We start from the raw sequence: 13,423 nt of genomic DNA, 5'->3' as shown, positions 1-13,423 counted from the left end.
CGCCCCTCTCTGTGTCCCCCTCCGCCCCTCTCTCTGTCCCCCTCCGCCCCTCTCTCTGTCCCCCTCCAGCCCCCTCCGTGTCTGTCTCTCTCTCTCTCCCTCCCTCCCTCCCCCCGTCTCTCTCTCTTCCTCCCCCCGTCTCTCCTCCGCCCACACCCATCTCTCTCCACCCTTTCTAATTCAGAAAAACGTAGGTTGGAGCCCCATAATCCTCTGCCAGATCCCTCTACCGTTGCTTAGTACTGAGGGAGCGCCGCACTGTCGGAGGGGCAGTACTGAGGGAGGACTGCACTGTCGGAGGGGCAGTACTGAGGGAGTGCCGCACTGTCGGAGGGGCAGTACTGAGGGAGCGCCGCACTGTCGGAGGGGCAGTACTGAGGGAGGACTGCACTGTCGGAGGGGCAGTAGTGAGGGAGCGTCGGAGGGGCGGTACTGAGGGAGCGCCGCACTGTCGGAGGGGCAGTACTGAGGGAGCGCCGCACTGTCGGAGGGGCAGTACTGAGGGAGTGATGCACTGTCGGAGGGGCAGTACTGAGGGAGCGCCGCACTGTCGGAGGGGTAGTACTGGGGGAGCGCCGCACTGTCGGAGGGGCAGTACTGAGGGAGCGCCGCACTGTCGGAGGGGCAGTACTGAGGGAGGACTGCACTGTCGGAGGGGCAGTAGTGAGGGAGCGTCGGAGGGGCGGTACTGAGGGAGCGCCGCACTGTCGGAGGTGATGTTAAACCAAGGCCCCATCTACCCTCTCCGGTGGGTATCGATCCCACGGCTGTTTTTGGAAGAAGAGTAGGGGACGGAGGTCTCCGTGTTCCCATGGGCCAATATCTGTCCCTCAACCGCTAAAAAGCCAGATTATCCCGTCATTATCACAGTGTTGTTTTTGGGAGCTTGCTGTGCACAAATTGCCTGCTGCGTTTCCCACATTATAACAGTGACTGCACTCCGAAAGTAAATCACTGGCTCTGATGCGCATTGGGGCAGCCTGAGCTTGTGAATGGCGCTGCAGAATTGCAAGTTCTTTCAATCTGTCGAGCTGCGTGTCGTCTCCCCCCTGCATGGTAGAAGTCTTCATTCCCAGGATGCACGGACAAGGGCCCAGTGGATCTTGCCTTGGGCTTGAAGCAGTGGGGCCGTCTGATTGAACAATGCAGCCAGTTCGACAAATTTACACTAAATCGATTCTTAATTCTCTCTTCTTGGGGTGTAGAAGAACTTGCATTAATATAGCGCCTCTAACACAGTGAAACGTCCCAAGGTGCTTCACAGGAGTGTTGAGATTTTTTTAAATTGACACCGAGCCCCATAAGGAGAAATTAGGGCAGGTGACCAAAAGCTGGGTCAAAGAGGTCGGTTTTACGGGGCGTCTTGAAGGAGGAGAGAGAGGTCGAGAGGCGGAGAGGTTTAGGGAGGGAGTTCCAGAGCTTGGGACCCAGGCAACAGAAGGCACGGCCACCGATGGTGGAGCGATTATAATCAGGGATGGTCAGAAGGGCAGAATTAGAGGAGTGCAGACATCTCGGTGGGGGGGGGTTGTGGGACTGGAGGGGGTTACAGAGATAGGGAGGGGTGTAGTGGCTGGAGGAGGTTACAGAGAGAGGGAGGGGTGTAGGGGCTGGAGGAGGTTACAGAGAGAGGGAGGGGTGTAGGGGCTGGAGGAGGTTACAGAGAGAGGGAGGGGTGTAGGGGCTGGAGGAGGTTACAGAGAGGGAGGGGTGTAGGGGCTGGAGGAGGTTACAGAGATAGGGAGGGGTGTAGTGGCTGGAGGAGGTTACAGAGAGAGGGAGGGGTGTAGGGGCTGGAGGAGGTTACAGAGATAGGGGTGTAGGGGCTGGAGGAGGTTACAGAGAGAGGGAGGGGTGTAGGGGCTGGAGGAGGTTACAGAGATCGGGAGGGGTGTAAGGGCTGGAGGAGGTTACAGAGATAGGGAGGGGTGTAGGGGCTGGAGGCGGTTACAGAGATAGGGAGGGGTGTAGGGGCTGGAGGAGGTTACAGAGCGAGGGAGGGGTGTAGGGGCTGGAGGAGGTTACAGAGATCGGGAGGGGTGTAGGGCTGGAGGAGGTTACAGAGATAGGGAGGGGTGTAGGGGCTGGAGGAGGTTACAGAGATCGGGAGGGGTGTAGTGGCTGGAGGAGGTTACAGAGAGAGGGAGGGGTGTAGGGGCTGGAGGAGGTTACAGAGAGAGGGAGGGGTGTAGGGGCTGGAGGAGGTTACAGAGATCGGGAGGGGTGTAAGGGCTGGAGGAGGTTACAGAGATAGGGAGGGGTGTAGGGGCTGGAGGAGGTTACAGAGATCGGGAGGGGTGTAGGGCTGGAGGAGGTTACAGAGATAGGGAGGGGTGTAGGGGCTGGAGGAGGTTACAGAGATAGGGGTGTAGGGGCTGGAGGAGGTTACAGAGAGAGGGAGGGGTGTAGGGGCTGGAGGAGGTTACAGAGATCGGGAGGGGTGTAAGGGCTGGAGGAGGTTACAGAGATAGGGAGGGGTGTAGGGGCTGGAGGCGGTTACAGAGATAGGGAGGGGTGTAGGGGCTGGAGGAGGTTACAGAGCGAGGGAGGGGTGTAGGGGCTGGAGGAGGTTACAGAGATCGGGAGGGGTGTAGGGCTGGAGGAGGTTACAGAGATAGGGAGGGGTGTAGGGGCTGGAGGAGGTTACAGAGATCGGGAGGGGTGTAGGGCTGGAGGAGGTTACAGAGATAGGGAGGGGTGTAGGGGCTGGAGGAGGTTACAGAGATAGGGAGGGGTGTCGGGCTGGAGGAGGTTACAGAGATAGGGAGGGGTGTAGAGGCTGGAGGAGGTTACAGAGATAGGGAGGGGTGTAGGGCTGGAGGAGGTTACAGAGATAGGGAGGGGTGTAGGGACTGGAGGAGGTTACAGAGATAGGGAGGGGTGTAGGGGCTGGAGGAGGTTACAGAGAGAGGGAGGGGTGTAGGGGCTGGAGGAGGTTACAGAGATCGGGAGGGGTGTAAGGCTGGAGGAGGTTACAGAGATAGGGAGGGGTGTAGGGGCTGGAGGAGTTTACAGAGATAGGGAGGGGTGTAGGGCTGGAGGAGGTTACAGAGATAGGGAGGGGTGTAGGGGCTGGAGGAGGTTACAGAGATAGGGAGGGGTGTAGGGGCTGGAGGAGGTTACAGAGATAGGGAGGGGTGAGGGGCCGTGGAGGGATTTGTAACCAAGGATGAGAAGTTTGAAATCGTGCATTGCTTAACCGCGAGCACAGGGGGTGATGGGTGAGCGGGACTCGGTGCGAGTTAGGACACGGGGGCAGTGAGCACAGGGGGTGATGGGTGAGCGGGCCTGGGTGCGAGTTAGGACACGGGGGCAGTGAGCACAGGGGGTGATGGGTGAGCGGGACTCGGTGCGAGTTAGGACACGGGGGCAGTGAGCACAGGGGGTGATGGGTGAGTGGGACTGGGTGCGAGTTAGGACACGGGGGCAGTGAGCACGGGGGTGATGGGTGAGCGGGACTGGGTGTGAGTTAGGACACGGGGGCAGTGAGCACGGGGGTGATGGGTGAGCGGGACTGGGTGCGAGTTAGGACACGGGGGCAGTGAGCACAGGGGGTGATGGGTGAGCGGGCCTGGGTGTGAGTTAGGACACGGGGTCAGTGAGCACAGGGGGTGATGGGTGAGTGGGACTGGGTGTGAGTTAGGACACGGGGGCAGTGAGCACAGGGGGTGATGGGTGAGCGGGCCTGGGTGTGAGTTAGGACACGGGGGCAGTGAGCACAGGGGGTGATGGGTGAGCGGGCCTGGGTGTGAGTTAGGACACGGGGGCAGTGAGCACAGGGGGTGATGGGTGAGCGGGACTGGGTGCGAGTTAGGACACGGGGGCAGTGAGCACGGGGGTGATGGGTGAGCGGGACTGGGTGCGAGTTAGGACACGGGGGCAGTGAGCACGGGGGTGATGGGTGAGCGGGACTGGGTGCGAGTTAGGACACGGGGGCAGTGAGCACAGGGGGTGATGGGTGACCGGGCCTGGGTGTGAGTTAGGACACGAGGGCAGTGAGCACAGGGGGTGATGGGTGAGCGGGACTCGGTGCGAGTTAGGACACGGGGGCAGTGAGCACAGGGGGTGATGGGTGAGTGGGACTGGGTGCGAGTTAGGACACGGGGGCAGTGAGCACGGGGGTGATGGGTGAGTGGGACTGGGTGCGAGTTAGGACACGGGGGCAGTGAGCACAGGGGGTGATGGGTGAGCGGGACTCGGTGCGAGTTAGGACACGGGGGCAGTGAGCACGGGGGTGATGGGTGAGCGGGACTCGGTGCGAGTTAGGACACGGGGCAGTGAGCACGGGGGTGATGGGTGAGCGGGACTCGGTGCGAGTTAGGACACGGGGGCAGTGAGCACGGGGGTGATGGGTGAGCGGGACTCGGTGCGAGTTAGGACACGGGGGCAGTGAGCACGGGGGGTGATGGGTGAGTGGGACTGGGTGTGAGTTAGGACACGGGGGCAGCCGAGTTTTGGATCACCTCTACTTTACGTCGGGTTGAACGTGGGAGGCCGGCCAGGAGTGCGTTGGAATGGTCAAGTCTGGAGGTAAAGGCAGGGATGAGGGCTTCAGCAGCGGATGAGCTTGAGACGAGGGGCGGAGACGGGCGATGTTACGGAGGTGGAAATAGGCTATGATAGATGGAAGGAAAGAGGGGGCGATGAGAATATCTTTTGTACACAGCGAGTTGAAGTGACCTGGCTCATTGCCTGAAAGGAAGGCGGGGGGGCAAGAGCCTCCGAATTGGAGGGGTGCAGAGATCTCGGAGGGTGGTGTGGCCGAAGGAGGTTCTCGAGATCGGGAGGCGAGGAGGCCACGAGGGGATTTGAACACAAGGATGAGAATTTTTAAATTGAGGCGTTGCGGGAAGGTGTGCCAATGTCGGCCGGGGGCGAGGGGGTGGGTGAGTGAGCGGGACTTGGTGTGAGCAGAGTAACAGATTGGGACGAGCTGAAGTTTGTGTGCGTGGTAAACAGCGGCCACTGTGCTTTGGGCTGCGGTGAATGTGGGAAAATTGTCGCCACACCTTCAACACGTCAAACGTCCCACAGGCCCGTAAATCACAGAAGAATTGACACCGAACCAAAGCAGGAGGCCGAAGGACAGGTGGCATAAGAAATAGGAGCAGGAGTAGGCCATACGGCCCCTCGAGCCTGCTCCGCCATTCAATAAGGTCATGGCCGATCTGATCATGGACTCAGCTCCACCTCCCCGCCCGCTCCCCATAACCCTTGACTCTCTTATCGCTCAAAAATCTGTTTATCTCTGCCTTCAATGACCCAGCCTCCACAGCTCTCTGGGGCAGAGAATTCCACAGATTTACAACCCTCTGAGAGAAGAAATTCCTCCTCATCTCAGTTCTAAATGGGTGGCCCCTTATTCTGAGACTATGCCCCCTAGTTCTAGTCTCCCCCATCAGTGGGAACATCCTCTCTGCATCTACCCTGTCGAGCCCCCTCAGTGTCTTATATCATCATCGTAAGCAGCCCCTCAAAATCGAGGAAGACTTGCTTCCACTCTAAAAGTGAGTTCTCAGGTGGCTGAACAGTCCAATACGAGAGCCACAGTCCCTGTCACAGGTGGGACAGACAGTGGTTGAGGGAAGGGGAGGGTGGGACTGGTTTGCCGCACGCTCCTTCCGCTGCCTGCGCTTGCTTTCTGCACGCTCTCGGCGACGAGACTCGAGGTGCTCAGCGCCCTCCCGGATGCACTTCCTCCACTTAGGGGCGGGACTGGTCTTTGGGCCGGTGGGGATGTTGCACTTTATCAGGGAGGGGGGTGTCCCTTGTAACGTTTCCTCTGCCCACCTGGGGCTCGCTTGCCGTGAAGGAGTTCTGAGTAGAGCGCTTGCTTTGGGAGTCTCGTGTCTGGGGCGTGCGGACGATGTGGCCTGCCCAGCGGAGCTGGTCGAGTGTGGTCAGTGCTTCGATGCTGGGGATGTTGGCCTGGTCGAGGACGCTAACGTTGGTGCGTCTGTCCTCCCAGGGGATTTGCAGGATCTTGCGGAGACATCGTTGGTGGTATTTCTCCAGCGACTTGAGGTGTCTGCTGTACATGGTCCACGTATATGAGCCCCCCTCAGTATCTTATACGTTTCGATAAGATCACCTCTCATTCTTCTGAATTCCAATGAGTAGAGGCCCAACCTCCTCAACCTTTCCTCATAAGTCAACACCCTCATCTCCGGAATCAACCGAGTGAACCTTCTCTGAACTGCCTCCAAAGCAAGTATATCCTTCCTTAAATACGGAGACCAAAACTGTATGCAGTACTCCAGGTGTGGCCTCACCAATACCCTGTATAACTGTAGCAAGACTTCCCTGCTTTTATGCTCCATCCCCTTTGCAATAAAGGCCAAGATACCATTGGCCTTCCTGATCACTTGCTGTACCTGCATACTAACCTTTTGTGTTTCATGTACAAGTACCCCCAGGTCCCGCTGTACTGCGGCACTTTGTAGTTTCTCTCCATTTAAATTATAATTTTCTATTATTTAAATTGGACAAGAATTGACACTGAGCCAAAACAGGAGGCCAAGGGCAGGTGACATAAGAACATAAGAAATAGGAGCAGGAGTCGGCCATTCGGCCCCTCGAGCCTGCTCCGCCATTTAATAAGATCACGGCTGATCTGATCATGGACTCAGGTCCACTTCCCCGCCCGATCTCCGTATCCCTCGATTTCCCCCAGACTCCGAAAATTCTATCCATCTCAGCCTTGAATATATTCAGAGACTCAGCCTCCACAGCCCTCTGGGCCAGAGAAATCCAAAGATTCACCACCCTCTGAATGAAGAAATTCCTCCTCATCTCAGTCCTAAAAGGCCGACCCCTTATCCTGAGACTGTGACCCCTGGTTCTAGACTCCCCAGCCCCGGGGAAAACATCCTCCCCGCATCTACCCTGTCAATCCCTGTCAGAATCGTGTATGTCTCAATCAGATCACCTCTCATTCTTCTAAACTCCGGAGAGTATCGGCCTAATCTACACAATCTCTCATAAGACAACACTCTCATGCCAGGAATAAGTCTCGTGAACCTCCGTTGCACCACCTCCCAGGCAAGTATCTCCTTCCTTAGATAAGGAGACCAGAACTGTGCACAGTACTCCAGGTGTGGTCTCACCAGGGCCCTGTACAGTTGTAGCAGGACCTTGTTACTCGTATACTCCAACTCCCTTGCAATAAAGGAACCACAGACCATTTGCCTTCCTTATTGCTTGCTGTACCTCTATGCTAGCGTTCTGTGTTTCTTGCACAAGGTCACCCAAATCTCTCTGAACATCAACATTTACAAAAATATTCTGACCTTGAGTTTGGTCAAAGAGGTAGGTTTTAAAGGCGCAGAGGTTTCGGGAGCTCTGGGATTCAAGAGATTTGGGCCTGTACAACAGCATCATTGAGGCAGTCCCTCGAAATCGAGGAAGACTTGCTTCCACTCTAAAAATGAGTTCTCAGGTGGCTGAACAGCCCAATACGGGAACCACAGTCCCTGTCACAGGTGAGACAGATAGTCTTTGAGGGAAGGGGAGGGTGGGACTGGTTTGCCGCACGCTCCTTCCGCTGCCTGCGCTTGCTTTCTGCACGCTCTCGGCGACGAGACTCGAGGTGCTCAGCGCCCTCCCGGATGCACTTCCTCCACTTAGGGGCGGACTGGTCTTTGGGCCAGGGACTCCCAGGTGTCGGTGGGGATGTTGCACTTCATCAGGGAGGGGGTGTCCTTTGTAACGTTTCCTCTGCCCACCTGGGGCTCGTTTGCCCGTGAGGGAGTTCCGAGTAGAGCGCTTGCTTTGGGGAGTCTCGTGTCTGGGGCATGCGGACGATGTGGCCCTGCCCAGCGGAGCTGGTCGAATGTGGTCAGTGCTTCGATGCTGGGGATGTTGGGCCTGGTCGAGGACATTAACGTTGGTGCGTCTGTCCTCCCGGGGGATTGGCAGGATCTTGCGGAGACATCGTTGGTGGTATTTCTCCAGCGACTTGAGGTGTGTACTGTACATGGTCCATGTCTCTGAGCCATACAGGAGGGCGGGTATCACTACAACCCTGTAGACCATGAGCTTGGTGGTAGATTTGAGGGCTTGGTTTTTGAACACTCTCTTCCTCAGGCGGCCGAAGGCTGCACTGGCGCACTGGAGGCAGTGTTGGACCTTGTTGTCGATGTCTGTACTTGCTGATAATGAACCTATGGTGAAGGAATTAAAGTCAGTGTTGCGGGAGAGGCCAGAATTGGAGGAGTGCAGATATCTCGGGGTGGTTGTGGGGCTGTAGGAGATTGCAGAGATAGAGAAGGGGCCGAGGGTAATAGAAGGATTTGAAAACAAGGATGAGAATTTTACTATCCAGGTGTGGCCAGACCTGGAGGTCAGCGAGCACATGGATGAACGGGACTTAGTTCAAGGTCTAGTGTGGACAGCAAAATTGCTTATGAGCTGTTTTATTATTCGTTCCTGGGACGTAGGCGTCGCTGGCAAGGCCGGTATTTATTGCCCATCCCTAATCGCCCCTTGAGAAGGTGGAGGTGAGCCGCCGCCTTGAACCGCTGCAGTCCGTGTGGTGAAGGTGCTCCCACAGTGCTGTTAGGGAGGGAGTTCCAGGATTCTGACCCAGCAACGATGAAGGAACGACCGATTATATTTCCAAGTCGGGATGGTGTGTGACTTGGAGGGGAACTTGGAGGTGCTGGTGTTCTCATGTGCCTGCTGCCCTTGTCATAACCCAGGTGGGTGATTGGAGCGAGGTCTTTCTCTCTCTCTCTCTCTGCGTCTCTGTCTCTCTCTCTGCGTCTCTCCCTCTGTCTCTCTCTGCGTCTCTGTCTCTCTCTCTGTCCGTCTCTCTCTCTGTCCCTCTCTGCGTTTCTCACCCTCTCTGCGTCTCTCACTCTCTCTCTCTCTGCGTCTCTCTCTCTCTCTCTGTCTCTCTATCTGTGTCTCTCTCTGCGGCTCGCTCTCTCTCTGTCCCTCTCGATCCTCTCTGTCCCTCTCGATCCTCTCTGTCTCCCTCTCTCTCTGCGTCTCTCTCTCTCTCTCTCTCTCTCTCTGCGTCTCTCTCTCTGTCCCTCTCGATCCTCTCTGTCTCTCTCTCTCTCTGCGTCTCTCTCTCTCTCTCTCTGCGTCTCTCTATCTGTCCCTCTCGATCCTCTCTGTCTCCCTCTCTCTCTGCGTCTCTCTCTCTCTCTCTCTGCGTCTCTCTCTCTGTCCCTCTCGATTCTCTCGATCCTCTCTGCGTCTCCCTCTCTGCGTCTCTCTCTGTCCCTCTCGATCCTCTCTCTCTCTCTCTCTCTCTGCGTCTCTCTCTCTGTCCCTCTCGATCCTCTCTGTCTCCCTCTCTCTCTGCGTCTCTCTCTCTCTCTCTCTGCGTCTCTCTCTCTGTCCCTCTCGATTCTCTCTCCCTCTCTGCGTCTCTCTCTCTCTGCGTCTCTCTCTCTGTCCCTCTCGATCCTCTCTGTCTCTCTCTCTCTGCGTCTCTCTCTCCCTCTCTCTGCGTGTCTCTCTCTCCCTCTCTGCGTCTCTCTCACTCCCTCTCTCTCTCTCTCTCTGCGCCTCTGTAATATATATAGCTCCACCTGTGGACTACTGTGGCACTGCAGCCAGTGCTGTGTACAAATAAGGAGGGAACAGGTCACCTGACTGGAGTTCCGGAGTGTTCTGCCATCTTAAGTACAACTCACAAACACACACAAGCCTTAAGATATAACAATAGTGATGAGAATGGGATAATCCGGCGGTGGGGGGGGGGGGGGAGGAGCTGCAATTTTTGTTGGTTTAGGATTTAGCCAACCGACAGAGAGACTTTGAGAACTTCCTGTTTTGATTAACAGCTACAAATCCAAGGTAAATTACAAGCACACTTGTCTGAACTGCCAGAGTCCAGATGGCCGCACCTATGGGAATAATAGGGTGTTTGGGGGAGTTTTAACACGACTGTGAAAGCATCGGAGCATATGTGGAGCGGCTAGAAATGTTTTTCACCGCAAATAATATCGAAGTCCCCAATGATGAAAACCATAACCGGGTGGTGTTGGAAAGAACACGGGCAATTTTTTTTAACTGAAGCAGGGCCCGAGGTGTATGAAACCCTGAAAAATTTGCTTGTGCCCGTCAAGCCAAAGGACACAACTCTTAAGCAGATTCAGCACCAACAGTCCTGAGCCCCTGGATATTGCTGCAAGTTATCGTTTGGAATACGAGATCAGTTAACAAAAGAAAATATCAGTGAGGAGCTTATAGCATTAAAAAAGCTATCTATTCACTGTCATTTTGGAAACTTTCAGGACCGAGCATTGCGTAACCGCTTTGTGGGATGAAAAATGATGCAATCAGAAGAAAGATGTTGATGACGCCGAACTTGACTTTTGATTTAGCGTGTCAGACAGATATGTCAATGGACATGGCCGACCAATATTCCCAAGAATGTCACTGAACTCCGATCATTTTTGGCTCTTTTGAACTATTATGGGAAGTTCCTACCAAATTTGGCTACAGTCTTACATCCAGTGAATGAACTGTTGAAAAAACAGGTCGATTGGAAGTGGTCAGAAGAATGCGATACAGTAAAAGCAAATTGGTAGAGAGCATCATGTTAGTTCACTATGACATATCTAAGGAGAATAAGCTAGCATGTGGTGCCTCTCCATATGGAGTTGGAGCAGTGATCTTTCATGTATCACGTAGTGGGGAGGAGAGACCAATTGCTTTTGCTTCACGCACTCTCAGTGCCAGTGAACGTAATTATGTGCAAATCGAAAGGGAAGCTTTGGCATTAATTTTTGGGTCAAGAAGTTCCACAAATATTTGTAAGTTTACCATCGTTACGGACCATAAGCCTCTGTCAGCAATCCTCCATCCAAAGTCCCCAGTTCCAACATTAGCTGCAGCCCGAATGCAGAGATGGGCTTTGATTTTGTCAGATATTGAATACAGACGATCAGCTGATCACAGTGATGCTGATGCAATGTCTAGATTGCCTTCCCCATCACAAGTTACACCCGATAGGGAAGAAGTGTTTTATTTTTCATACATTGATGAACTGCCGGTCACAACTGAAGAGATTGATAGAGCAACCAAACCTGACCCAGTTATGAGTATATTGCAACTGGATGGCCAAACCAGGTAACGGACAAAGATACACATCCATTCTTCATTCGTAGGAATGAATTATCAGTCGATAAAGATTATATCATGTGGGGTGCAAGAGTGGTTATACCAAATAAATTCAGGTCCAAACTATTAGGAGACCTCCATGACCAACACCTGGGAATGTGCTTGACCAAGAGTTTTACACGCAGTTATTTATGGTGGCCAGGTCTTGATAAAGATATAGAGTACATCGTGAGTCAGTGTACGACATGTCAATCGGTAAGTAAGCAACCAGCATCAGTACCATTACAGCCATGGAAATGGCCTCCCAGGGTGTGGCAACGCTACATATCGATTTTGCTGAGCTAGAAGGACAACAATTGTTCATTGTGATTGATAGCCATTCGAAGTGGGTTGAGGTGTTTCCAACGTGGAAAATAACAAGTAAAACATGAGACATTTTACAAAGATTATTTTCTTCATTTGGCCTCCCAGAAGAAATTGTTTCGGATAATGGACCACAATTTCGTTCAGAAGAATTTGCACAATTCACGAGCAAAAATGGTGTGAAACATACCAAGGTTCCACCATATCACCCTGCTTCAAATGGTGCAGCAGAGCACACTGTACAAATTGTAAAACGTGCCCTCATCAAACAGATGTTGAATCCAAGTCCAAAGAAACGACAGTTGTCATTGGATCACAAATTGGCTAAATTTCTAATAATGTATCGTAATACGCCTCACACAACTACTGGTAGAACACCAACAGAGTTGTTTCTCAAATGACAGCCACGAACCAGATTCTTGTTGTTACAATCAAACTTGGCACAGTCTGTAGAAGAGACACAATTAAAACAGAAAGAGAATCATGATAGAGGTAGAGTAAAAGAGAGAAGTGTGAAATTAAACCAGAAGGTGAGAGTGAAGAACCACCACCATAAATGGCTAAAGTGGTTACCAGGAAGAGTGGTGAAGATATGCGGTCCTCGCACATATTTGTTCAAAATGTTTGATCATGGACAGGTGAGGTTTGTTCACATTGATCGTATTTTACCTACAGACATGGAAGGGGTTGAATCATGCGCACCTTCAATCATTTCTGACTCATCAGGTAGTTTTGATACACCGGTCGCATATCCTACATCCAACGTACTGCTTGTACAGTTTAATACAAAAATGAACATATTGAAATTCTGATTTTGATTGTAAAGCCGGGGGAGAGCGCGAACACAGTCCCCCACTACCACAAATTTTGCAGTGGAGTACCCCACATTTGGGGATATCGCAGGTGTCAGCACACCCCAAGTGCAATGGGCTAGCCTCGTCCAGGGAAAACCACTTTCCCCCCCCCCCCAAAAATACTTTATTCATATAAAATCTTCACAATGCATTGGAAAATAGCTCAGTACCTTGCGGTCATCAATTCCATACAATACATTTGGATGCTGACAGCAGTTCCATACAATACACGAGCGTACATTTCATTTCAATCCGTAAATCACGTTACATGTAGCACTGTGCAAATAAGGGTATTACATGGAGCAGGTAAGGACAGGTTTACATTACATTCCAGGATACATTTCAATACCCATCACCAGTCACGTTACAGGTAGCACTGTGCAGATGAAAGCAGTACACGGAACGGATGAGAATACATTTACATTTCTTTACAAGTTACTAAACAGTGCAGAGACTTTCATTATACATGGCACAACACAGGTGTGTTTCAGTACATGCTGCTCTATGTATACAAGCAGATTAACAAGTACAGCCCGAGGGGGGTCTGATTCCATCCCCTGGGTTTACCGTGACGGAAGGGCCTCAAACTCTGGCTCTTCCCCACCGTGCCTTTGCGGCGACTGCACCAACCTTTAGTGTGTCCCTCGGCGCGTATTCCTGGACCTTGGATTGTGCCAGTCTGCAACACTCGGCCGTGGACATCTCCTTGCTCTGGAAGACCAGCAAGTGTCGGGAAGACCAAAGTGCGTCTTTCACCCAGTTGATGGGCTCTCCCAGCAGCAGATGATGTCTGCCTCATAACATAAGAACATAAGAATTAGGAACAGGAGTAGGCCATCTAGCCCCTCGAGCCTGCTCCGCCATTCAACAAGATCATGGCTGATCTGGCTGTGGACTCAGCTCCACTTACCCGCCCGCTCCCCGTAACCCTTAATTCCATTATTGGTTAAAAATCTATCTATCTGTGATTTGAATACATTCAGTGAGCTAGCCTCAACTGCTTCCCTGGGCAGAGAATTCCACAGATTCACAACCCTCTGGGAGAAGAAATTCCTTCTCGGTTTTAAATTGGCTCCCCCGTATTTTGAGGCTGTGCCCCCTAGTTCTAGTCTCCCCGACCAATGGAA

General features: G+C 53.2%; 1 protein-coding gene and 1 pseudogene across 1 annotated transcript in view; one reads left to right on the top strand and one right to left on the bottom strand.

Annotated features, from left to right (window-relative positions):
* LOC139242683 (inhibitor of growth protein 4-like) overlaps window positions 1–7,383 on the top strand; it is a 42,845-nt gene extending 35,462 nt beyond the window's left edge. Inside the window, exon 7 of the mRNA XM_070870473.1 lies at window positions 7,243–7,383. Within this exon, the coding sequence (XP_070726574.1) occupies window positions 7,243–7,383 (141 nt within the window). The remainder of the gene's footprint in view (window positions 1–7,242) is intronic.
* A 4,886-nt stretch (window positions 7,384–12,269) lies between these two features.
* Window positions 12,270–12,419, bottom strand: LOC139242689 (U1 spliceosomal RNA; annotated as a pseudogene).
* Window positions 12,420–13,423: the final 1,004 nt, after the last annotated feature.

Source organism: Pristiophorus japonicus, unplaced genomic scaffold, assembly GCF_044704955.1.
Source record: "Pristiophorus japonicus isolate sPriJap1 unplaced genomic scaffold, sPriJap1.hap1 HAP1_SCAFFOLD_144, whole genome shotgun sequence".
In the NCBI taxonomy this organism is placed as follows: domain Eukaryota; kingdom Metazoa; phylum Chordata; class Chondrichthyes; family Pristiophoridae; genus Pristiophorus; species Pristiophorus japonicus.
This window is presented reverse-complemented; position numbering and strand designations above follow the sequence as displayed.